Here is a 22550-nt window from a genome sequence, read left to right as displayed (position 1 = left end):
CTACACCACAGCTCCCGGCAACGCCGGATCCTTAACCCACTGAGCGAACCCACTGAGCGAAGCCAGGTACCGAACATGAATCCTCATGGATAGTAGACGGGTCTGTAATCTGCTGAGCCACAACAGGCGCTCCATAATTTTAAAGACCATTTTATAGACAAGGAAACTGATGCACAGAAAGAACAAGTAGCTGTCAGCAGAGGACCCAAGATTCCAAGAGGAATCCAATTTCACGGCTTAGTTTCTTTCTTTTTCTCTCTCTTTTTTTGGCAGGCTCCTGGGCCAGGGATTGAATCTGAGCCACAGCTTTGACTTATGCCAGCAACACCAGATCCTTAACCTACTGTGGTGGCCAGGAATCAAAACTGAGCTGGCATGGAGACAATGCCAGGTCCTTAACCTACTGCGCCACAGCAGGAACTCCTTACGGCTCAGTTTCTTGCCTGAAAGGCAGCCACGCTGCTCAAGGACGTTCTTGAGGTCTGACCGGTTGAATGCATGGGGACTTTAGGTTCACGCTTCCAGGCAAGAACCATGGGTCAAGGAAGGGGAACCAGGGCCTAGGGTTCCTGAAACTATCACATGTGAGGCCACAGGCCCAGGGCCGGCTTGGCTCCTTGAGACGACAGTGTTGGGAAACCAGTCCAGAAAGCAGCAGCCAGCAGGGTCGCCTGACCTCTGAGCAGGGCTGACCGCTGCTCGAAAAGAAAGGCCTAAGGCTGAACCACAGGGCGGCCTCTCCTATACTCAGGAGAGTAGGTAAAGCGACTAGGGTGGAAGCAGACTCATGAGGAGGGTGGCGAGGACTGGACTCCTGATTGGATTCACTTCCCTCCCCACTCGGCCCCCTCCCCAAAGCCCCCTAGAGCCAGCTGGGTGCACGCTGTCCCTATCTGGAGTGGCAGGGGTAGGGCACAGGTTGGCATGATGCCTGGTGGGTTCCTCAACCTCTAGCCAGACCACAAGGGGCTGAATTTCCTGTTGCTTGCATGTTTGGGGCCCCAGATCACAAGATCTGTGAAGGCAGGGCCTGCATCTTTGGGGGCCTGGTGCAGTGGGCAAGGTTGGGTGGGTGCAGAACGAGAAGAGGAAGGGCGTGGGTGGGATTTTTTTAGGTTGAAATGTGCCTTCCAGGCCTCTGAGCCCAAACTCTTGGGTTCCTCGATTTACTCAAAGGCTGAGCAGCTCCGGGAGCTCTCTGGTGGTGTAGTGGTTAGGAATCATTGCTTTCACTGCTGTGGCCCAGGGTTCAATGCCTGGTCTGGGAACCGAGATCCTACGTCAAGCCGCAACATGCCATGGCCAAAACAAACAAAACAACCACCACCAAAGGCTCAACAGCTCTAAGGACACCCAAGGGCAGCCCAGGCGAGATGAGGTGCTCAGCCCTATCCCCTGGGACCAGGTTCTGGCCTTTCCTAAGTGGGGATGTGTCCCAGACAAAACAGAACTCCTGATTACCTCTCCTGGAAAGAGGGAGGAGGTGCTTCAAGAACCGGAGGCATGATCCTCATTCAGTAACTCAAGCTTAGCTTTTTTTTTTTTGTCTTTTTGCCATTTCTTTGGGCTGCTCCCGCGGCATATGGAGGTTCCCAGGCTAGGGGTCTAATTGGAGCTGTATCCACTGGCCTACGCCAGAGCCACAGCAACGCGGGATCCGAGCCGCGTCTGCAACCTACACCGCAGCTCACGGCAACGCCGGATCGTTAACCCACTGAGCAAGGGCAGGGACCGAACCCGCAACCTCATGGTTCCTAGTCAGATTCGTTAACCACTGCGCCACGACGGAACTCCAAGCTTAGCTTTTTAAATGGAAACTTCTCAGAGCTGCGTCTTGAAACTCTTGCTGGTCCAGTGTCCCCTCCTCCTGCCCCCACAGGTGCCCAGTTGGTAGGAACTTGTAAGTTGAAGACGCAGAGTCTCCTTAATGGGCTGGGCTAGGGGCAGCTGTGAGCCTCCTGCTTTCTAGCCAGAAGCATCACAGTCTCTTTTTTTGCCAACCCCCCAGGTGAAGCTGATCAAGGCATCCTCTGAACTCCACTGCGTCCTTGGCACCACGAGAGCTTTATCACACACATGCACTCCTGCTTTTTGAGTGCAGGGATCAGACCTTAAGATCTTCGTAGGGAAACTTGCCGTCCACGACTCCAATGTTGAAGAGTTATCACGCCAACAGGAGGGGATGGTTGGAGTTCCCGTCGTGGCTCAGTGGTTAACGAATCCGCCTAGGAACCATGAGGTTGTGGGTTCCATCCCTGGCCTTGCTCAGTGGGTTAAGAATCTGGCGTTGCTGTGAGCTGTGGTGTAGGTCGAAGATGAGGATCAGATCCATCGTTGCTGTGGCTGTGGCATAGGCTGGCAGCTGCAGCTCTGATTCGACCCCTAGCCTGGGAACTTCCACATGCCACAGGTGCAGCCCTAAAAATAAGAAAAAAAAAAAAAAGGAATCTCTGGGATGGGGTCCTAGAATCAGTCATTATACAAGCTCCTCAGGTGGTTCCAATGCGAAGAGTTGAGAACTTCTGTTCTAAGCAGACTTTTGGAAGAAGGGGGGCTTGATGGTGTTGAAATACTGAAACTTTAGACTGTAGCCATTTTGTTGGTTGTGGCTGAACTAGGAGCCCTGTGTAAACGAGGCAGGAGAGAGAAAATTGCCCCAGGTTTGGGAAAGCTGCAGAGGGCCTGGCAAATCCATCAGCTGAACTGCATGGCCTCAAGCACAGGCGGCAACCGGCTTGCTCGCCCTGCAGTCCAGGGCCACCTACTCAGAGTGTAGTCACTGACAGACGACTTGTCACCTAGTCCGCTTTTAAGGACCAGTCTTTCCTATTTCAAGAGCATTCTCCAGACTCCTGCAGCCCCCAATTCAATTGTAAACTCAAAATTTTAAGATTGGCAAGCAATGGAGAGACACTTCTTAAGTGGTTCCTCTCTTGCAGGTACAGACCAGCTGAGGGCCCCAGAGTCTGATTAAAACACGACCCAAATCAAATCCACAAAGCAGTATCACCTCACACCTGTCAGGATGGCTAAGATATCATGATGGGTATGAGGTGGTATTGCCTGGTGGATTTGATTATATAAGTAAAAGAAAATGGGAAATAGCAAGAATTGGCGAGGGCGTGGAGAAATCAGAATGCTTGTGCCCTGTTGGTGGGAATGTAGATGGTACAGCCACTGTGGAAAATAGTGTGGGAGCTCCTCAAAACATTAAAAACAGAATTGCTGAGTGATTCAACAATTCTACCTCTGGGTCTAAACCCAAAAGAAGTGGAAGCAAGGACTTGAAGAGGCATTTATTTGTTTATCTATTTATTTTGCTTTTTAGGGCTGTACCTGCAGCATATGGAGGTTCCTAGGCTAGGGGTCTAATCAGAGCCACAGCTGTCGGCCTACACCAGAGCCACAGCAATACCAGATCCGTCAGGTCTGCGACCTACACCACAGCTCACAGCAAAGGCCGGATCCTTAACCCACTGAGCAAGGCCAGGGATCAAACCTGCAATCTCATGGGTTTCTAGTTGGATTCATTTCCGCTGTGCCACGATGGGAACTCCAAAGAGACATTTGTATCCCCAGGTTCACAGCAGCATTATTCATAAAAGCCAAAAGGTGGAAGCAACCCAAAGAGCCATTGACAGGTGAATGAATAAACAAAATATGATATATACATACAATAAAATATTATCCAGCTTTAAAAAAAGGAAATTCTGGAGTTCCTGTCATGGCGCAGTAGTTAACGAATCTGACTAGGAACCATGAGGTTTCCGGTTCGCTCCCTGCCCTTGCTCAGTGGGTTAAAGATTCAGCATTGCCGTGAGCTGTGGTGTAGGTCGCAGACGCGGCTCGGATCCCACGTTGCTGTGGTTTTGGCATAGGCTGGCAGCTACAGCTCCGATTAGACTCCTAGCCTGGGAACCTCCATATGCCACAGGAGCGGCCCTAGTTAAAAAATAAAGAACCGGACTAGCGTTCATGAGGATGTGGGGTCCATCTCTGGCTTCACTCAGTGGTTTAAGGATCTGGCATTGCTGTGAGCTGTGGTGTAGGTAGCAGGCATGACTCAGATCTGGCGTGGCTGTGACTGTGGCGCAAGCCGGCAGCTGCAGCTCTGATTCGACCCCTAGCCTGGGAACTTCCATATGCTGCGGGTGCGGCCTTTAAAAAAATAAATAAAATGACCGTGCAGCTTGATCTGTTCTCTCCCTTAGATCGGATGTGGACCTACTTGTGGCTCTTTCCAAAAACCAACTGTGCCCTCAGAAAAAAGCATTTACAATACTGAGAATAGTTCTAAGAATGAGCTGTCTAACCGGCAAAAGAGGCCACCATGGAGGCTTCTGAACAGAGAGCTGCTGAAGGGAGTGTGTAAATCTTGTGGGGGAGCAAGGGGAGGATCTCTGGTCCACCAAGATGTAAGAGGTTTTGAGCGTCTGCTTGCGAACCAGGGATATCCCACTTTAAGCCCAGGACACACTTGGAGGGTTGAGGGTCGGGCAGAAAGGGAAGGGGGCCGTCACCTCCGCTTCCGACGCAGGTCTGGGGTCTGATTTGAGCATGCACGATCCATGCCCTATCCACATTCAGGACTCGCTCCTCCCCCTTCTTGCCCGCAGTGCCCTGGTGGGGTTGAGCCATGTTGGCCGGGTAACCAACCCCAAGCTCACTTGTCCAATGGGTACCTGAAACCTCCTCTAAGGACCTCCCCTACGATTCTAGTATGAGTGGATATTATCAAGCAGTAAACTGGCCCTTTAACTCCGAGAACACATATCTCAGCCTGTGGTACAGGGTCCCATCCTAATCCTTCTTCCTGCGTCCTTCAGAAGCTGTCTTCCCTGGTGCAGGCCCAGGATACACAGGCTGGGTCCCATTGTGTGTCTGAGGAAGCAGCGTGGTCATTCTCCCTTTCCATCCCAGACACACACAGCTCCCACCCACTTGCTCTGCGCTCCCAAACTCAGAGCCAGAAGCGGCTGTGGCAGGGGACACCACAGGAGCAGGCTGGTGTCAGAGCGGGAGGCTGCCAGGCTGAGCTTTCTCCCACATCCTCTGCCAAGGGAAACCCCCCCACCCCCGCCGCCTTAAAAAAAACAAAAAAACAAAAAAAACAAAAAAAACCCCAACGAAACAGGAAGAGGAACCCGAGACAGGACTGCTGAGAAATCTCAGTCTTGAGTCCTCAAATCACAAATGCAGAAATGGCAAGCTGAGCACATAACCAAAAAGTCCCAAATATTTGAAAAAAATTTCCCTCCCAGTGATGTTTATTACTCAGCCTGAGCTGGAATAACATTAGACAAAAATAGAACCAGCCCCTGATTTTACAAAGTCTTGGGACAAGTCCTCTGACTTTTCTGTTCATGCCAGGGCCCCCTGCTGCTGGTGCCAGAGATCAGGGGAGGCCGGACGACCCCGGATGGGGTACAGCCTGTAGAGAGGGATGCAGGCCTCAGTGCTAGACTGAGAGCAGAGCAAGGCAGGGAGCCCAGCAACTTGTTCAAAAGAGGCGGCTGGACTGGCGATTCAGGGTTTTCTGCGTGGAGTGAGCAGCTGTGGCCCCAGAGAGACCAGCCCCAGACTCAGGGCTGATCTGGTCTAGAAGGACACGTAGCCACACACCAGCAGGGCCAGGGCTCTGCCTCAGGCACAAAAGCTGCGTGGGTGGAGGTCTCTGCCATGCTGTGCTTCATCCAGGGAAAGAGGCTGAGCGGAAGCCTCCTTGGGAAGTCTTTCCCCAGGGGCTGGTGCAGCTGGGAGGAGTGGGCTGTGGGGCAGCAAGAATGGCCTGAGTCCCAGGAATCCTGGCTGTGGTCACTGCCTATTCATAGCAGTGAGTCCTCTCTACCCTGGGGTGGGGGGGTCGGGGGGCAGGGATTCCCCCTCTGAGGCCTCCTGTAGCACAGCGGGGAGGTCTGGCCACCTTGATGACTGACTTGGAGGAGAATGTTTGCATCCTGAGATGGAGGGGAGCAAGGATGAGCAATGCAGCCACTTCCCAGGTGAAGCTGGTCCAGCCCAGAGGCCAGTTGCTCTTTGGACTCCCCCAAGGTTACTGCCAGGCTCTGCGCTGTCACCAGTCCCTGGTTCTCAGCAGGCCAGGCGCAGGGTGCATGGAGGCTGTTATCTCAGGGGCTGCTTGAGCTCAAACAGGCCCGTCCCACCTCTGACAACCTTCCCGACCACGAGGCAGGCGGACGGAGACCTCAGCTCGTCGTGGGACCCTGGGAAAGACACAGGAACGCTTGTGAGGCGGCTGGGTGGTAACCGAGGGAGAAGTTGGGGGTGAGGTAAGGGGTTCGGGGGGGCTCAACTGAGGCTGGGTGGATGGGAGCCTGAGGTCACGAGGAGTGGTCCTGAGGCTCTGGGGCAGCATTGCCTCTGCCTTTCAGAGAGAGGAAGCCCCTCACCCTTTCCTTCAAAAGCCAGAGGCAGCTTTCCATCTGCTCCCCCTACTCCAGCTGCTTCATGAGCCTTCAAGGCCTCCCCAGCATGGGAGGTGTGAGGAAAGGTGCCCAGAGCAGGCTCGGGAGAGGGGACTGACCCATCATGGTGGCCTGCTTCAGAAATTGGAAGCTGGTTTCAAACGTCATCTGCTGCAGAGGGGAGGAGTTGGACCGGATCCCAAAGCGGTTCAGTGGCTTGTAAACACCCTCGAAGCACATATAGTCAGCGACCAGGGAGAGGTGGCGGGGGTCCACGGCGATACCTGTCACATGGGTAGCAACAGCGGGAAGGGTTAAGCAGTGACGAGGGGACAGTTGGGGCGGCATCACCTGACACACGGCAGTGCTCAAGCTTGTCCCCTCCCAGCTCTGTCACCTACTCACTCAGCTCCCTAACCCTGGGCCTGGGCTGGGCAGCCCCCATTTACCCCCTCGCCGTCATCACAGCTTTCTCTGCACTTCCATCCCGAAGCGCAGGAGGCAGCCTTGTGGGACACAAGAGCCTAACAGCATTGTCTGCACTGAGGAACTGAAACCCAGAGGGCTAGATGGGGAAGTGGAAGCTCCCTCAGAGGCCAGTGGGTGAGAAATGCTGGGGGTGGGGCCTCAGGGACGGGACCCACGACTGCCCTGCCAATGACCCCTGCCCCATGGTTGCTCTGAGGGTCCCCATGGGCACCATGCTTGCTGAGCCCAAATTTCAGTTTCCTGCGGAACTGGACGGACGGGGAGGCCCCACCTACCGTACACGGCGAACACGTCCTTGATCTCCTTCTCGATCACCCGCAGCGCTGCCTCGATGCCATATGTGTTGGCCATCGCGTGGATGTCATTGGAATAGAGGCGGCGCAAATCCAGGACCTGGGGGAGGGGGGAAGTGTTGGTTCGGAGGGCTTGGCCTTCCGCTCCCTCCCAAGGGCATGTCCCACTCAGGCCACACTCTGTCCTGTCTGGCGCTCAAGCGCAGCTGATGACAAAGTGGCCACAAGGTGCCCCAGGAGTAGTGAAAGGAAACAGTGTGGACAGAGCTGTTGACAGCAGGCTGGCCGGGCCCTGAGGTCTGTCTTGTTGTCACCTGAGCCGGGAGAGGACTTGGTACCCACTTTAGAGTCAACAGGAAGAAAGATGTGTGTTGGTTTAAGAGGGTCCTGTTTGCTGGGAGGGAGGCTTCCCTGGTAGGCGAGGAAGCTCCCCAGCCTCTCCCGGGAAGCATGGACCAGAAACGGGCCAGCTCTATGGAGTGAGCCAGGCCTCCAGTTCAGCCCAGCTCAGGTGGGCAGGGGGGTCAGGGGTGGTTCCATAGTATGGCAGGTCACCCCCACAGGAGGCAGTGCCTGGCCTCATCTGAACAAATCCAATGAGCGTGACACAGAGCTCGCCCGGTCAGTGCCTGACTCTCTGTCCCCTGGGGAAGCAATCAATGAAAGGCTTAGGGGCAGAAGGGGGCCGAGGGGGGCAGTGCTGTGTGTGGGGGTGCATATGAGGTGGGAGAGCCTTGCCAGCTTAGTGCAGACCAGTGGGGAGTGGGCTGGAGGGGTCCTGGCAACTCAGAATTCTGTGAGGAACACTGTGCCCAGGGGCTGAGAGCATCTCAGAAGGTTCTGGGAGATTCAGGGAAGTGGGGTGTGGGGGTGGGGAAGCTCAGAGGAAAGACGGATGAGCCATGGAGGCGGCAGGGCAGGAGCGCCAGCATGTGGTGCTGGGGCTGGGCCACCTCTGCGCCCAGGACCTCCTCCTCCTCCACCAAATAAAGTGAGTGACTCCCAGGCTCAGAAGACTACTTCCCATAAGTCTACTTTGAGAAGGTTTTAAGGCAAAGAAATAGTACTCAAGGGATTCCCATCGTGGCTCAGCAGAAACAAATCTGATTAGCATCCATGAGGACACAGGTTTGATCCCTGGCCCCGCTCAGTAGGTTAAGGATCCGGTGTTGCCATGAGCTGTGGTGTAGGTCGCAGGCGCGGCTCGGATCCCACATTATTGTGGCTGTCATGTAGGCTGGTGGCTGTAGCTCTGATTCAAACTCTAGCCCAGGAACCTCCATATACTGGGTGTGGCCCTAAAAAGCCAAAAAAAGAAAGAAAAAAAAAGCAACCGTACTCAAATTATCTGGGGAAAACTCTGGGTTTAGTAAAACAAAGGTTTCCATACTGCAAGCCCCTGACCATGCTCACGTCTATCGGGGACCCCAAGGGGTGAGCCAAGCACTCGAACTTGGTTAGGGGACACTGGGCTAGAAGCTCGTAGGGCCTGGACAGAGCGGCTGGAGCCTGGCCTCCGGGTGGCCCGAGCTTGAGACGGCGTGAAGACCTTGAGGAGAGACGCACCTCAGCGTACTTGAACAGCTCCGGGAGGTTGATGCCTTCCGTGTTTAAGACCAGCTCCTTCTCATTCTTACTGTTGGTGGTTTCATTCAGGAGGCACCGCGTGATGCCCTTGGTCGCATAGACGACAGTGCCTTGTGCCAAGGACACTACCAGGGAGCTCATGTCAAAGTTGACCTTCATGAGCGGGAGCTTCACTGTCACCTGCAACAGGAAGGAGCCAGGCTGGGAGAGGGCAGCCCCAGCCCCACCGACCCAGCTTCTTGGGAGACCCCATCAGAGCCCCCCAGCACCCCTGGCCCCACAGGAAACACCCTGGCCAGGGGCAGCGGCCCTGCTGGGGGCACATGAACACCACCGAGGGGCCACCTCCAGTCCCCCAGACTGAGGTGAAAAGAGAAGAGCGACAGCTTCCACAGACGCTGGCGTGAAGGTGAAAATCACGTCCACTCAGCACGGCCCTTCATCTCCTTTCAAGCACCACGAAGCACAACACATGCTATTTTATGTGTTGAATCCTGGTCAGTGATTGCATCTACACAACCATCTGGGAACCACTGAACAGGGTCAAAGGAAAAGACGAAAGAAAGAGCCAGTCGGTGTAGATGTCTAGGTAGCCAAACCACCGAGCCCTTCGGGGAACCATATAATACTGCAGCTGCTGACCAGGAACAAAGGTGTGGGGGGATAGAGGGTCTCTGCTGGGCCCTAGGACAACTTCCACATACGTTAACACATGTGTTGAACTAGTACTGAGGCCTGGAGGTGGCATACATGGAAGTCCCTCTAGGGTCTGGGGACTCAGACCCCACACGCTGGCCCACAAGTGGTTAGTAAGTCGAATATGTGGGGGCCATGATCGGGGGCAGAGGGTCCACAGCTGTCCCCCATTCTTGAAGGGATCAGGGATTAAGAAGAGAGTGACCAGTGCCCCCAGGTGCCAGCGGTCACCTGGGACTGACCTGGCACCACAGGCTGGCCTCGGTGTCATACTGGTAGTCCTCGATGAGTGGGTGGCACTCTCGCACGGCCCGCACCCGGCGCTCCACTGCCTCGGCGCCCTGGGGCTCCCGGCTGCGGGTGGGCTTCCGAGGCTGCGTCAGGGGGGCTGCAGGGAGTGAGTCCTCCTCCGGGCCCAAGCCCTCCTCCTCCTCCTGCTCCTGGTGGAAACCTTCTCCTCGGATGCTCCCTTCCTCCTGGATGTCCTCGTCCTCCTTCTCGTCCTCCTCCTTCTCCTCGTCCTCCTCACTCTCGTAATCGACCTGGCAGGGATGGAGTGCGGACCGTGTCACTCGGGCCCCACCATCTACTTGGACTTGGCCTCACCTGAATGGCCGACCTCAGCCCCACCTACTGGGGCCACCCTCTTCCTCTCTCCCCCTTTTCCTCTCTTGCCCCTCCTTGGAGCCAAGCCCTCCTTCCAGCTCTCTCAGCCCCTGCCACCGCCTCTGTCCTTGCAGCAATCACAGTACAGGACGGGTGTGGGGGAGGGGAGGGAGGTACTACATGCCGGTGGTACAATCAGGAGGTAGCCTGACTGCCTCTCCCTGCCAGAGGCCTCTGGGTCCTCGAACCGGCTTTGGATGCAGGGATAACCAGCCCCGGAGGGTAGCCCTGGGCTGACCTGGCCCAGCCGCTGCCCTACGAACACCACCTTCTCAACCGAGTGGTGCACTCGGCAGGCTGGTCTTGCTTCAAGCTTCCTGATGGCTCCAGCATGACACAAAGGTGTGGCCTCAGGCACTGGGGGTGATCCCTCAGGTGGGATAGAGAAAGGATGTGATCTTGGCCTGTCATCTCAGCCAGGGTCCCCTCACCTCCTCCTCTTGTTTCTCCTTGCGTTTGGCATCCGAGGCGTCAGCATCTCCCTCCTCTGCTTCGGCATCCACAATGTGCCCCTCCTCTTCATCGTCACCTTCCCGATCTCCCTGCGGTTTGGGGACAAGGAGGAGAAGGATGACTAGCACCCAGCGCCCAGTGAATCCATCCACCCACTGACCCACCCACCCCCTGTCCTTCTTCTCAATCACCCAGGCAGTGCCCCCGCTGCCCATGGCCCCATCCACTCAGCACACAGCACCCTTCCCCTTCCACCCACCTCCCCTGGATCCCCTGCCTCTTTCCTAAAGTGTGAATCTTTCCAGGTACTGCTTGCAAAATCTTGCATTTTAAAAATTAAAAGGAGGGAGTTCCCGTTGTGGCGCAGTGGTTAACGAATCCGACTAGGAACCATGAGGTTGCGGGTTCGGTCCCTGCCCTTGCTCAGTGGGTTAACGATCCGGCGTTGCCGTGAGCTGTGGTGTAGGCTGCAGACACGGCTCGGATCCCGCGTTGCTGTGGCTCTGGCGTAGGCCGGTGGCTACAGCTCGGATTCAACCCCTAGCCTGGGAACCTCCATATGCTGCGGAAGCGGCCCAAGAAATAGCAACAACAACAACAACAACAAAAAGACAAAAAAAAAAAATTAAAAGGAGAAAAAAGTGCCAAAGCTTTCCAAGTCATTAAAAGAAGGTAGTGTTAATACTGTTCCAAATATTTTTGTTATGGGTGGAGATGAAGACAAAGGATTTTTTTTTTTCCACAGCCACATCTGCAGCACATGGAAGTTCCCCGGCTAGGGGCAGAATTGGAGCTGCGGCTGCCGGCCTACACCACAGCCACAGCAGATCTGAGATGCGTCTGAGACCTCTGCAGAAGCTTGTGGCAACAGCTGATCCTTAATCCACTGAGCAAGGCCAGGAATTGAACTCACATCCTCACAGACACCATGTCGGGGTCTTTTTTTTTTTTTTTTTTTGTCTTCTCTAGAGCTGCACCCGCGGCCTGTGGAGGTTCCCAGGTTAGGGGTCTAATTGGAGCCACAGCAGTTGGCCTATGCCACAGACACAGCAACTCGGGATCCGAGCCGTGCCTGCAACCTACACCACAGCTCACAGCAATGCCGGATTCTTAACCCACCGAGCGAGGCCAGGGATCGAACCTGCAACCTCATGGTTCCCAGTTGGATCTGCTAACCACTGAGCCAAGATGGGAACTCCCCACTCCCTGCTGTGGCTCAGCAGGGTTCTTAACCTGCTGAGCCACAATGGGAACTCCTGTCTTAGCATTTAAAAACGAAATTAGTTACACCTCTCTTCTGTCCTTGGCTCCTAATTCCTGATAGTCTCCTTCCGGATGATTTAAGAATTGAGACGGAGCAGCCTTTCGAAGACATCCTATGCCCATTCGTGCTTGAGTGAGCCAACTGGAAGACCCCAGGGCAGGGGACCTGGTACTCTGTCTCGGCCAGATCCTCATTTTAGGCCCAGGGAGGTGACACAGTTGAGATCACCAAGCCGGGGAAGGGAAGGACCAGTCTTCACTGTGCCCCTGCCTGGGCAGGGCACAGCCCTACCAGCCGCTGGCTCAGATGACACCCAGGGACCTGCCCCACATTGCCCCGGGATCTCTTGGCAGATGAGGTGTCATCACTCCAGGACTATTTTGCCTCCGATGGCTTTTTGCTGGCTCCTTCTTCTTTGGTCCCTGTAGCCCAACTTCCCTGCTTCAAAGTGCCTCTCTGGTCCCTGCCCAGTACCCTGTGTGCCTCAGTTCACTGGGCCTACGTGGGTCAAAGGCAGAGCAAACAAAACCAGGAAAAGAACTCCCAACGTAAGCAGAAGGACGACCCACCATGGGGAAGAGGCTGGAGGAGCACCGAGGACAGCCACAGAGCCTTCCCAGGAGAGTAGACTCAGAGAGTCGCCACCCCATGGGCTTCCCAGCCCTAAACCTTCCCTGGGCTGGTCCCCGGGGGTCACTCACTCACCCGAGTCCTCTCTGACTCCCCAGAGTCATCCAGATCCCGCTGGGTAGCTCTCCGTGTGTTCACGTTCCTAAAAGTTGATGCTTTATTGTTCTTCTTCTTGATGGATTCCATCAGAATTTTAAAGAATCTGAAACGAAAAGGAAGCCATGCAGCCGAGTCTGTACCAGCACCTTCACTCACCCCTCGTGGCGGAGGAAGGATGCTCTGTCCAAGGATCCCACCCCAATGGATGTGACGCTGGGGGTATACACAGGAGACGGAAACCCCACCTCTCCCGCCAGCTGACTTGTTCTCTGGAGGTTTCTGAACAGCACACGGCACCACACGGAACACTGTTCCACACCCCACAGGCCTGGATGGAACACGTGCCCTGCCTCCCAGGGTGCATAGCCATGGTCTCCCCGGGTGGTCTCCTGAGCTTAACCCCCCTGGTCTGTGAAATGCGGGCATTAATACGTATCATGCCATCTTGCTCTAGAGATCAGAAACAACCCCATGTCTGAGACCTGTCACCAGACCTGGCAGGGGGGCTGCTCAGTAAGCGACAGCTGTTGCTGTGCATAGTCGCCCTCTAACTAGGGTAGCAGAACCTGCTGCAGGAGAGGGGAGTCCAGGCTCGGTGAGGATCGCCCTCTGCCCGCCACATCTCCAGGAGGTGGCACTGCTGGGGCCTGACAACTCCTGTCTCCTTGGTGCAGGAGCCCCCACAATTTGATGAGAACTTGGGGGCGGGGGATGGGGGGGGCACAGTTCATCAGAACCTCCAAGACAGGGATGACTTTCTTTGTGGCAGGAAATCATGTCAACAGGTTAGACGCAAACTGATTTAAAAGGACCAATTTGAGGAGTTCCCGTTGTGGCTCAGCAGTTAGTATCCATGAGTAAGGGGGTCTGATCCTTGGCCTTACTCTATGGGTTAAGGATCTGGCATTGTCCTGAGCTGTGGTGTAGGTCCCAGACATGGCTCGGATCCTGCATTGCTGTGGCTGTGGTGCAGGCTGGCAGCTGCAGCTCCGGGGAACTCAGGATTCAACCCCTAGCCTAGGAACCTCCATATGCCGCAGGTGCAGCCCTAAAAAGACAATAAATAAATGAATAGATAAATAAATAAAAGGACCAACTTGAGGCAGAGCCTTTCTTGGCCCCTTCTGTCTGGGGTTTTCTGTTTTTCGCTCCCTCGGGGCCTCATCCAGCCCCCCTGCCCCACTTCATATAACCTCTTGCCCATCTTTTTCATCAGACCATGACAGCACACCCAAACAGACTGTTTCTAATTACATAAAGGATCAGTTCCTCATCTGCCCGGCCAGCCAGCCTGTGTCCTCCAAGCACCTAGGATGTGCCCACCAAGTGCCCAGCCCGGAGGATAAAGCAAGGATGAAAAGACAGGCACTTAGAGCCTTAACTGGAGAAACAGGCAGGTTACATGTTTACTGTTTTGCTCATTAAAAGCAAAAGATTGCTACTCTCCTTCCTCAATATTTTTTTTCCAACTTTTAAAAGTTGTATGTGGTGTTGCTGATGTTTCTACCATTGGCATAAAAAAAGTCTCCTCCCTCACCAGTCCAGGGGAGCCTGGTCACCAGGCGCTGGAGACAGGGACAAGATGGTCAGGTTGGGGGGTGGGGGGCTCGAAGCCTGGCATGTCTTTAGAAAGATGCATTGCCACTGGGAAGAGGGGGCGGCTGAAAGGACAGGCTCTGGTTAAAGTTCCCGTTCTGCCAGAGTCTGGAGACGAGATGGATGAGAGCCCTGACCTCATCTGTGCGGTGGGACCCCTCCCACGTGACCACAGACTGTTACACGATGAACCCGACGGGGTGTGTGGCTGGCCCGCTGCCACACAGAGGCTGCTCATCCCCTCCCTCTGCTGAGGGGCTGTCCCTTCTGAGGCTCTTCCCCGGTCCCACAGCTGGCCTCCCCCATCACCCCTGCTCCCACCACCCTATGTGCCTCTAGGCCTTTGGCTCAGGCCTTGGACTCTGCCAAGCAGCTCCCCACAGCTTACCCTTGAGCTGCTAGAACTGTACCCACCCCCATGGTGGGGTTCAAGCACAGATGTAATAATCCCCAAGAGACTTTCTCTAATAACCCCCGTGGGAGTCCCCTCTACCCGGCCTGCTGCTTGTGGTGAACAGGAAACTTGCAGAACACAACAGGAAGCGATAAAGTACAACGAACCCTGATGGGTTAGTGGCAGGGTGGGTGTGCCGGGATTCTCCCAGGGGTGCCAAGGGTTGGCCCTTCTGTGATTCTGCCCAGGGCCAGGGAACCGGTGACTGCCTGGTGAAGGTTGTACTGTGGGTCAGAACGTGGCCAATGAGGGGGAACTGCAGTGGCAGCTGCGGCAACCTCCCTCCCACGTAAATAATTACCCATGGGGAACAGGACCTGCAGCTGTTTCAGAAAGGGCCTGCCAACAGCTCCCCCACCTGTGGTTTGCAGAGTCAGACTCACAGAAGCTCCCACTACAGACTGCCAACTTGCAATTCACAGCCAGTGCCCCAAGGCTGGAACACACACCCCAGCTCTTTCCACTTCTGCCCCAGCCAAGCTTCCATTCATCACACATCCCTGAAGGGGTGGGCGCCAGTACAGAGACTCAGGGGACCTTCAAGGCTTGTATGTCTCCATCTAGGGAAGTGCTTTTGTGTCGCTACTTTTTTTTTTCTCCGATCTATGTCAAAAGAGTCCCATGAGAAGTGCCTGTTGTGGCTCAGTGAGTGAAGAGCCTGACTAGTATCCACGAGGACACAGGTTCGAACCTGGGCCTTCCTCAGTGGGTTAAGGATTCCGCATTTGCCGTGAGCTGTGCTATAGGTCATAGACGCAGCTCGGATCCCGCATTGTTGTGGCTGTGGCGTGGGCTGGCAGCTGCAGCCCCTAGCCTGGGAACTTCCATATGCTGTGAGTGTGGCCAAAAGAGTCTCATGATCCCACAGTTCAGACAAAAGAAGAGAAGAAAGGGAGAGCAAAGGGGAAGAGAGAGAAAAAGGGGTGGCAATGACAGGGGAAGGAGGGGGAAGGGAAGAGAGAAAGAAAAAAGAAAAAGCTTCTTCTGAAGTCACACCCCTGTCACCGTGTGGTCTGTAAGGGCCTGCATGTGGCTGCTTGGCTGCCCAGACCCACCCCCTGCACCCATCACACACCAACCACCCTGGCCCAGCCCACTCCGCCCAGGTGGCAGAGCAGCTTCCCCAAGGGCCACTGCACAGGGCCTTGTTTCTCACAGCTTTTCAAGTGCATGAGCCAGATTCAAAGTGGGAGCTAACTAAGTATTTCACCACTGGGGAGAAGCCAGGGCTCTCCCTCACCAAAAAGAAAGATTTAAAAAGAGATGGCTTTTCAATTCCCCAAATTCATGTAAATAAAACAAGACCAAGCACAGCCTGGTGGACACCTCATGTGACCTACCTGCTTGGCCGGCCTACTTCTGAGACAACAGAAATGGGGCAGACGGTTCAGCTCTGCCTGCTCTTGGTAATTCTCAAGAGGCCATGTGATCCTAATTCCCATCTCTTAGAAAGGGCTGCCTGGCCAGGCCAAACACGAGACACACTTGGGAGCGATGCTCCTCTGATTAATTAACAAGCCGGTAGGTCGGGGCAGACACGTCTCTTGTGACACGGCCCAGAGTGCACTGGGCTCTCTGATCACACAAGGCTCCTCGGCTCAGGCAAAGGGCGACATAGGTGTTCCCCTTGGCTTGGCTAGCTCCCCATGTCCAAAGAGCTGGGTTCACCTCCAAGCTCATCTACTATAAGACCTGCCGGCCAGCAGCCAGCTCACAGTTTCAAGGTGAGAGGGAAGAAGGGGCCCCCGTGGCAGAAGAGTCACCCCTCCTGCCACGTTGCCCCAGGACTAGACTGTGAGTGGGCATTGCTCAGTAAGTATCTGTGGGCTGAGAGCAGGGGACGGTCTGCCTCTACTCTGCCACTAGTTCTCTACTTCTGAGCACCTCTGGAGGACCTACCTGATAGCTGGTCTAGATTGAGGCAGTGGCCAGTGGTCTGTGGCCAAATCCTACTGATATACAGGATCTATTTGGGCCTTACCATGCTTTTAAAAGAGAGATGAATTAGTTGCTGAACCTTAAGAAATTTTAAAGTAGAAGCAAGCAATCCAGCAACCAAAGATGGGAGGTGAGGGTGGGGGAGGAAGATGGGTTTTTTCCCCTTTTTTTCCCTGGCTTGACCAGGGCATACAAAAGTTCCTGGGCCAGGGATTGAACCTGCACCACAACAGCAACCAGAGCCACAGCAGTGACAATACTGGGTCCTTAGTCACTAGGCCACCAAGGAACTCCCTTATTATTACTATTTTGCATCAGGAGGCCCTGCCACTGAGGCAGGTGGCATGCTCTGAAGCCTGCCAGGGGCTCCTACCCTGCCTCACGGGCCTGGTTACCTGCAGGCCCTGTAGCCATTTGAGTCTGTGCTCCATGATGACTTAAGGTCCGCTGGCAAGTCAGAAGCGATGGTGTGTTGTGGCTTGCCCCAGCCCCGATGTGACCCCCCTCCTACTCCTGTGCACTCAGCTCTATGACCTGTGCTTTCCAATGTCCAACAGAGACTTGAACTTGAGAGAAAAGGGACATTCACTCTCTCTCCCAGAAGGGAACCAGGATTTCTCCAAGAAGCGGGGGGTAATGTCCGTTATGGAACTGGATTTAAGAGCAGCGTGCGGTCAGTACCCTGCTCATTCCTAACAGAATACAAATGTATCAGGAATCAGGAACGACTGCACGTGCTGGTCTGACATCACAGTGGCACAGTGGCCTCATGTGACAGGGCTCCGTTCTCTTTATGGTACATGCACTTCCACGTCTTAAAGCCTACAATCCCTGGAGACAAGAGTTATCGACGAGCGAGAAGGGGGTACAGGGAGGAGAATGTAGTTAATGAGGTCATGTCCACCAGTCAGCTTAGAGGAGAGGGCTCCAGGTTGGGCTTCAGGGCTTGCTGTTTTTCCTGAACACTTGCCTTGTAGGATTTATTTGGACAAAAGCGCCCAGGCGCTGGGAGTCCTGTGGCCAGGAGCCCTCAAAGTCAATAACAAAGTCAAACAACAGGGAGTTCCTATTGTGGTGCAGCAGAAGGGAATCTGCCTAGTGTCTGTGAGGATGAAGGTTCGATCCCTGGCCTCACTCAGTAAGTTAAGGAACTGGCGTTGCGTGAGCTGTAGTGTGGGTCGCAGATGTGGCTCGGATCTGGCGTTGATGTGGCTGTGGTGTGGGCTGTTAGCTGTAGCTCCACTCTGACCCCTAGCCTGGGAACTTCCATGTGCCGCCAGTGTGGCCTTAAAAAAAAAAAAAACCAACAAAGTCAAACAACAAATATGGCCCCAGTCCTGACCTTGTTTCCATGAAGTGCAGGATATCCTCGGGTCTCAGGCACTTCTCCTGCTGGTAGCAGGCGTATGGCAGGAACTGAAACCGCAGCTGATACACCCGGAACTTGGCCTGTTTCTCTCCCATAGAGAAGGACTCCTGGACGTCAATTTTCTCCAACACCTAGAACCGAGAAACAAAGAGAACCCAACTTGCCCAATGCCTGGGGCTGAGCATTACAAGCAGGTTATGGGAAACCTGAGTTGGGGGGGGGACAAGGGCTGGGACCACAAGCCAAAACCTGGACGACACTCCAATGAGTTCTGCTGGTGTAGACAGATCCCAGGGGGGATGGGATGGGACCCTCAGCCTGTAGGTCTCACTTCCAGAGAATGGCCTGAGGCAGTGGGGGTGGGCTTCAGTAGGGCTGGTAAGCTAACCCAGGAAGCGTCTTTAATTTTAAGGCACAGAAGAATGCTGCAGAACCAAAGAAGACTTTGAAAGCTTCCCTATCCATCCCCAGCCAGCACCTGGCAGAGAGAGCCTCCCTCTCATTGGTGGAGTCTGAGACCAGGGTCTGAGCAGGTAGCAAAGGCTGTTCTCCCCGGAGCAGGGGACGTAGGGGAAGGTGCCTTCAGCTGTCCCAGGGAGACAGTTACCTCCCCGAGGCACACCCTGGTGAGTTGCTTCTTCAGGCTTTTCACTTTCTTCAGCGCTCTCCTGGTGTTGAACACAGGCACACTCATCATGGGCGTCTTGATGTTGGCGCTGGCCACCATGAGGATCTCCCTCAACCTGTCAGGGAACCGGGCAGGCTCGATCCTGAGGGCACTCGGATTCTCTATCTCTGTGAGTCTTTCTCCCAAACACCTCAAGAGGTCTTTGGGGATCTGAGAGAGACCCTGGGATCTCAAGAGGCAACAGACTGATCAGAGAGTCCCAGCTCTGGCCCTGTGTGTGACAGCAAGTGACTCTCCCGTCAGCTTCCTCCACTGGAGCGAGGGCTCCTCGAGGATGGGGCTGCGTCTCCTTGTTCCCTGTCACGTGTGCCTCGCGTGAACTTATCAGACGAATGAGAGCGGCAGGGAAGGGAACCAGCATCCGTAGCGCTCCCACTGGGTGCAGGGACCGTGCACTGCCCAACCACATAGCCCGAGTGCACGGTGGGCCCTGCCCTCCTTCCCACAGAGCCCGAGGTTGAGGAAGCTGGGGAGCCTGGGTCACTCAGCGAGAAAGCAGCCGGGCAGGCATGTGAGTGTGACTCCCATTCTCTCGCCCATGAACCATTATCCAGCCGGGTGCGCCCTTCTGCATGAAGGGCCAGGGCCACTTCGGGTCTCGCTCAAGGTGAGTGGTGCCCCTGGAAGTTGGGCAACCATGTGGGCCGATCCAGGAGCATGGGGTTTCACAAGCATCCCAGGTAACTTACACAGAGGAGTTGGCAGACAGAGAAATGGAGATTCTAAGAGGCTTGGGCATGGATCTAACCAGAGGCAAAGTTGGGCTCTAGAAATTCCAACCCTGACCCCCTCTTTGATGAGACCCTGTCTCACTGGCATGCATGCACACGCTCACACACGCTCTGATGAAGTGATTTCTTTCCCCAGGGGTGGGCTAGGACAGACCCCAGCCCGTGCAGCCCCACACCTTGGGATGCCCAGGGTGACGTTCATCTCGCCTCTGCCGGCAAAGTGGAAGGTGTTCAGGGTCATCTGTGTGGAGGGCTCCCCGATGCTCTGGGCGGCCAGCAGGCCCACGGCCTCACCTGGGTCGCACAGCGAGCGCTGCCACTTCAGCTGCAGCAGAGTCCTCAACCTGGAGATGGGGCGGGGACAGCGGGGAGTAGGAGAACAGTCATCACCCACTTCTCGGGAGCCAGTGGCACCACCATGAAAGCGGGGCGCGTGGACCCATTACCTCTCCCTCTTCCTTGTTTTCCCTAAGCAATTGGTCCTTCTGAGCTTCAAGTCCTGCCCATGACCCTGAAATGCCCTAAATGACACAGCACCCAGCTGGGTGGCTGAAGCTCTAGATGTCTAGGCTCTAACCGTTCACATTTGCCTGGAGAATGTCACGGAGCTTGTGCACTCACCGGTCACATTTTCCTTTGTTGATTCTTTTTCCCCCCACTAGCTGTGACAGCCTGGATAGGGCTTAACCTCCCCCTGTACAAACTAGGAAAAGGTTCGCTAAGCAAATATGGGGCGCTGTGGGGCAGGTGGGAACGGAGCAGCCAGGCTACAGCAGATGACCTGGGGCTTCCAGCTCTGCAGCCCAGGCTTAGAGAGCAGAGCAGGAGGGACCCCCTGAATGATCCAACCCAGCCACTCAGAGCCCAATGCCCCGCCACCAAGAATGCACCCTGGGCATCTGTGATTTTTTTTTTTTTCGGTTTTTTGCTTTTTTAGGACTGCAACCGTGGCATATGGAAGTCCCAGGCTAGAGGCTGAATCGGAGCTATTGCTGTCGGCCTACGCCACCGCCAAGGCAACTTGCGATCCATGCGGCGTCTGTGACCTACACTGCAGCTCACAGCAATGTTGGATCCTTAACCCACTGAGAGGCCAGGGATCAAACCCACATCCTCATGGATCCTAGTCGGATTTGTTTCTGCTGCACCACAACGGGAAGTTCTCATTTGTGATGTTTTAATCCACTGCTGCTCAGTGCCCGTCCACGCCTGGCTTCCCACTTGCCTAGACCGAGATGTTTTTTTCCCGTTTTATGTTTTTGTGAACAAGTCTAAGCTGTGGACTCCATGTGGTCCTTTTTCGATGGAGCTTTGAAACCCGAAGCTCAAAGGGTGACTGGAATAACCAGACCCAACCCCTAATGAAAGGCTGGGACATGGCGTCACGGGGCAGAGGATGGTGTGTCCCAGGTCACAGGGCTGGCCAATGCCCTCTCACTTAGCCATGCCCACCACACCAAACTCCAGAGCAAGGTCCCCTGTGCAAGTCTGTGTCCCCAAGGTGCACTCTCCTCCATCTTGGCCCAGGTCAGGGCTGCACTCCTGCCTACCTGCTCCCCTCCATCCGGAAGCCCTCTGGGCTTGCAAGGTGCCCTCTGCTTCACTCCCCTCCCTCCTGCTGGACTCTCGAACCCAGGAGGCTGCCAGCTGGGCTGGGGAAGGGCCTGAGAAGCAGACTCTCCCTCTGTCCATGCTGTGCGGTGAGTCAACGTCATTACCTTTCGAGAGAGAGCTCCGACTTCTCGTGACTCTTCTCTGCCTGGGCTGCCCACTCAAGGCTGTAGTCATCCATCTTCTTCTCAAACGTTTCTGACACTGATGCGAAGTAGATGTCCGGGCGCCACACAGACAGACTGGGGTCGGGACAAGGAGCCGCCTTCTTCTGGTATTTCCTTCGGCTTTGCTCATCCAACTCACTCCACATCCTCAACACCTGAAAGGAAGGATGGGCCTCAGCCAGGTTGGAGGACACCAGGACGGGGCTTCTCTGCTGGGACACCCAGCAGGAGAAGGAAGCTCAAAGGCTTCAAAGGAGAGCGGGGGAAAGAGACTGAAGCCTGACTGCGATGAGAAAAGCATCTCGACATTTAAAATGAGGAGAAACTGAACCACCCCAGGGGGCACTGCATGACCATGACTTTGAGCAACTGGTCCCAGCCTGTTTAAGCACAGGCACGGTGATTGCAGGAGTTCCTGTCCAAGCAGGTTCTTGTCGAGTAACGTGGGGCGCTACTACTAATGATACCGGCATGAGAGGCAAAGCCCGGGCTGTCCCAGGGCAACCAGGCCACAGTCACAAGCCAGGTGACTGTGCTGGAGCCCCGCTTGTCCCCCATCCAGGTTTTCACATGCTCCATGCCCCAAAGCTGTTCCATAGCACCCAGTTGCATTTGGCTGATGGAGGTTCCAGGAGCAAAGGGGCGGGTGGGAGGAGAGGGAGGCTGGGCATCTTTCCTTAGCTCCTCTTAGGGGGTCTCTGAGGAGCCTGGGCCTCTGCTGAGGGCCTCTGCCCACTACCACCCTCTCCACTCCTGGTGGCTGTTCCTGCCTTCGGCAGGTGGGGAACCCCCCCTTTCCAGCCCCGGTTAGCGTCCTGAAACCCTGCTCACACCTTTGTAAAGATTTCCCTCTATAAATTCTTATTTGAGTGCCATTTGTTCCCTGACTGACAGCGAAGGACACCACACTTCGTTACTGGTACCTTCCACGGAGGAAAAAACCTTCATCCCTGAAGCCCCGGCCCCCAGTATCGCCCGCAGTAATCACCTGGTGAGTCTCAGGGCTGCGGCCGTTCTGGTTTGCGCCCTCGAGGTTCAAAGCTTTCACAGCTGCCTGAATCTTCTGGGAATAGTTCAAGAAGGCGCCCTCCCTCAGCAGGGAGTTAGAATGTCTGCTTTGCCATTTCTTGATGGCTCTGAAGTGGCGGAGAGCTTTTTTGGGCTCTGCTTTGGATAAAACCTCACGGAGATGCTTCGATTTCATTATCACCTAAACGAACCACACACACAAGAACAAAAAGGGATGAGGGTGGGCGTGACACATGGGCCACCTCACGCAACTTCGGCGGTGGCCTGTATGGAGCCTGCACAATGCCTCTCGGCGGGGCCTAACTCTGCGCCAAGCAGACTTGGGAGCTGAGCTCACGGGGAGAGACCAGCACACTCAGAATCCT

General features: G+C 55.1%; 1 protein-coding gene across 1 annotated transcript in view; it reads right to left on the bottom strand.

The window, feature by feature from the left end:
* The window catches only part of POLR1A (RNA polymerase I subunit A), an 80065-nt gene continuing 62751 nt past the window's right edge, over positions 5237 to 22550 (bottom strand). Inside the window, exons 23-34 of the mRNA XM_005662406.3 lie at positions 22145 to 22366; positions 21097 to 21311; positions 19555 to 19722; positions 18567 to 18702; positions 17933 to 18090; positions 12579 to 12705; positions 10588 to 10698; positions 9733 to 10032; positions 8774 to 8974; positions 7190 to 7307; positions 6545 to 6709; positions 5237 to 6224 (exon numbers count right to left, since the gene is read on the bottom strand). Coding sequence (XP_005662463.2) covers positions 6124 to 6224; positions 6545 to 6709; positions 7190 to 7307; positions 8774 to 8974; positions 9733 to 10032; positions 10588 to 10698; positions 12579 to 12705; positions 17933 to 18090; positions 18567 to 18702; positions 19555 to 19722; positions 21097 to 21311; positions 22145 to 22366 — 2022 coding nt within the window. The 3' untranslated portion in view covers positions 5237 to 6123. The remainder of the gene's footprint in view (positions 6225 to 6544; positions 6710 to 7189; positions 7308 to 8773; positions 8975 to 9732; positions 10033 to 10587; positions 10699 to 12578; positions 12706 to 17932; positions 18091 to 18566; positions 18703 to 19554; positions 19723 to 21096; positions 21312 to 22144; positions 22367 to 22550) is intronic.

This window comes from Sus scrofa, chromosome 3 (assembly GCF_000003025.6).
Source record: "Sus scrofa isolate TJ Tabasco breed Duroc chromosome 3, Sscrofa11.1, whole genome shotgun sequence".
NCBI classification, from domain to species: domain Eukaryota; kingdom Metazoa; phylum Chordata; class Mammalia; order Artiodactyla; family Suidae; genus Sus; species Sus scrofa.
The sequence above is the reverse complement of the archived record's forward strand: the minus strand, read 5'-3'. Positions and strand labels throughout refer to the sequence as shown.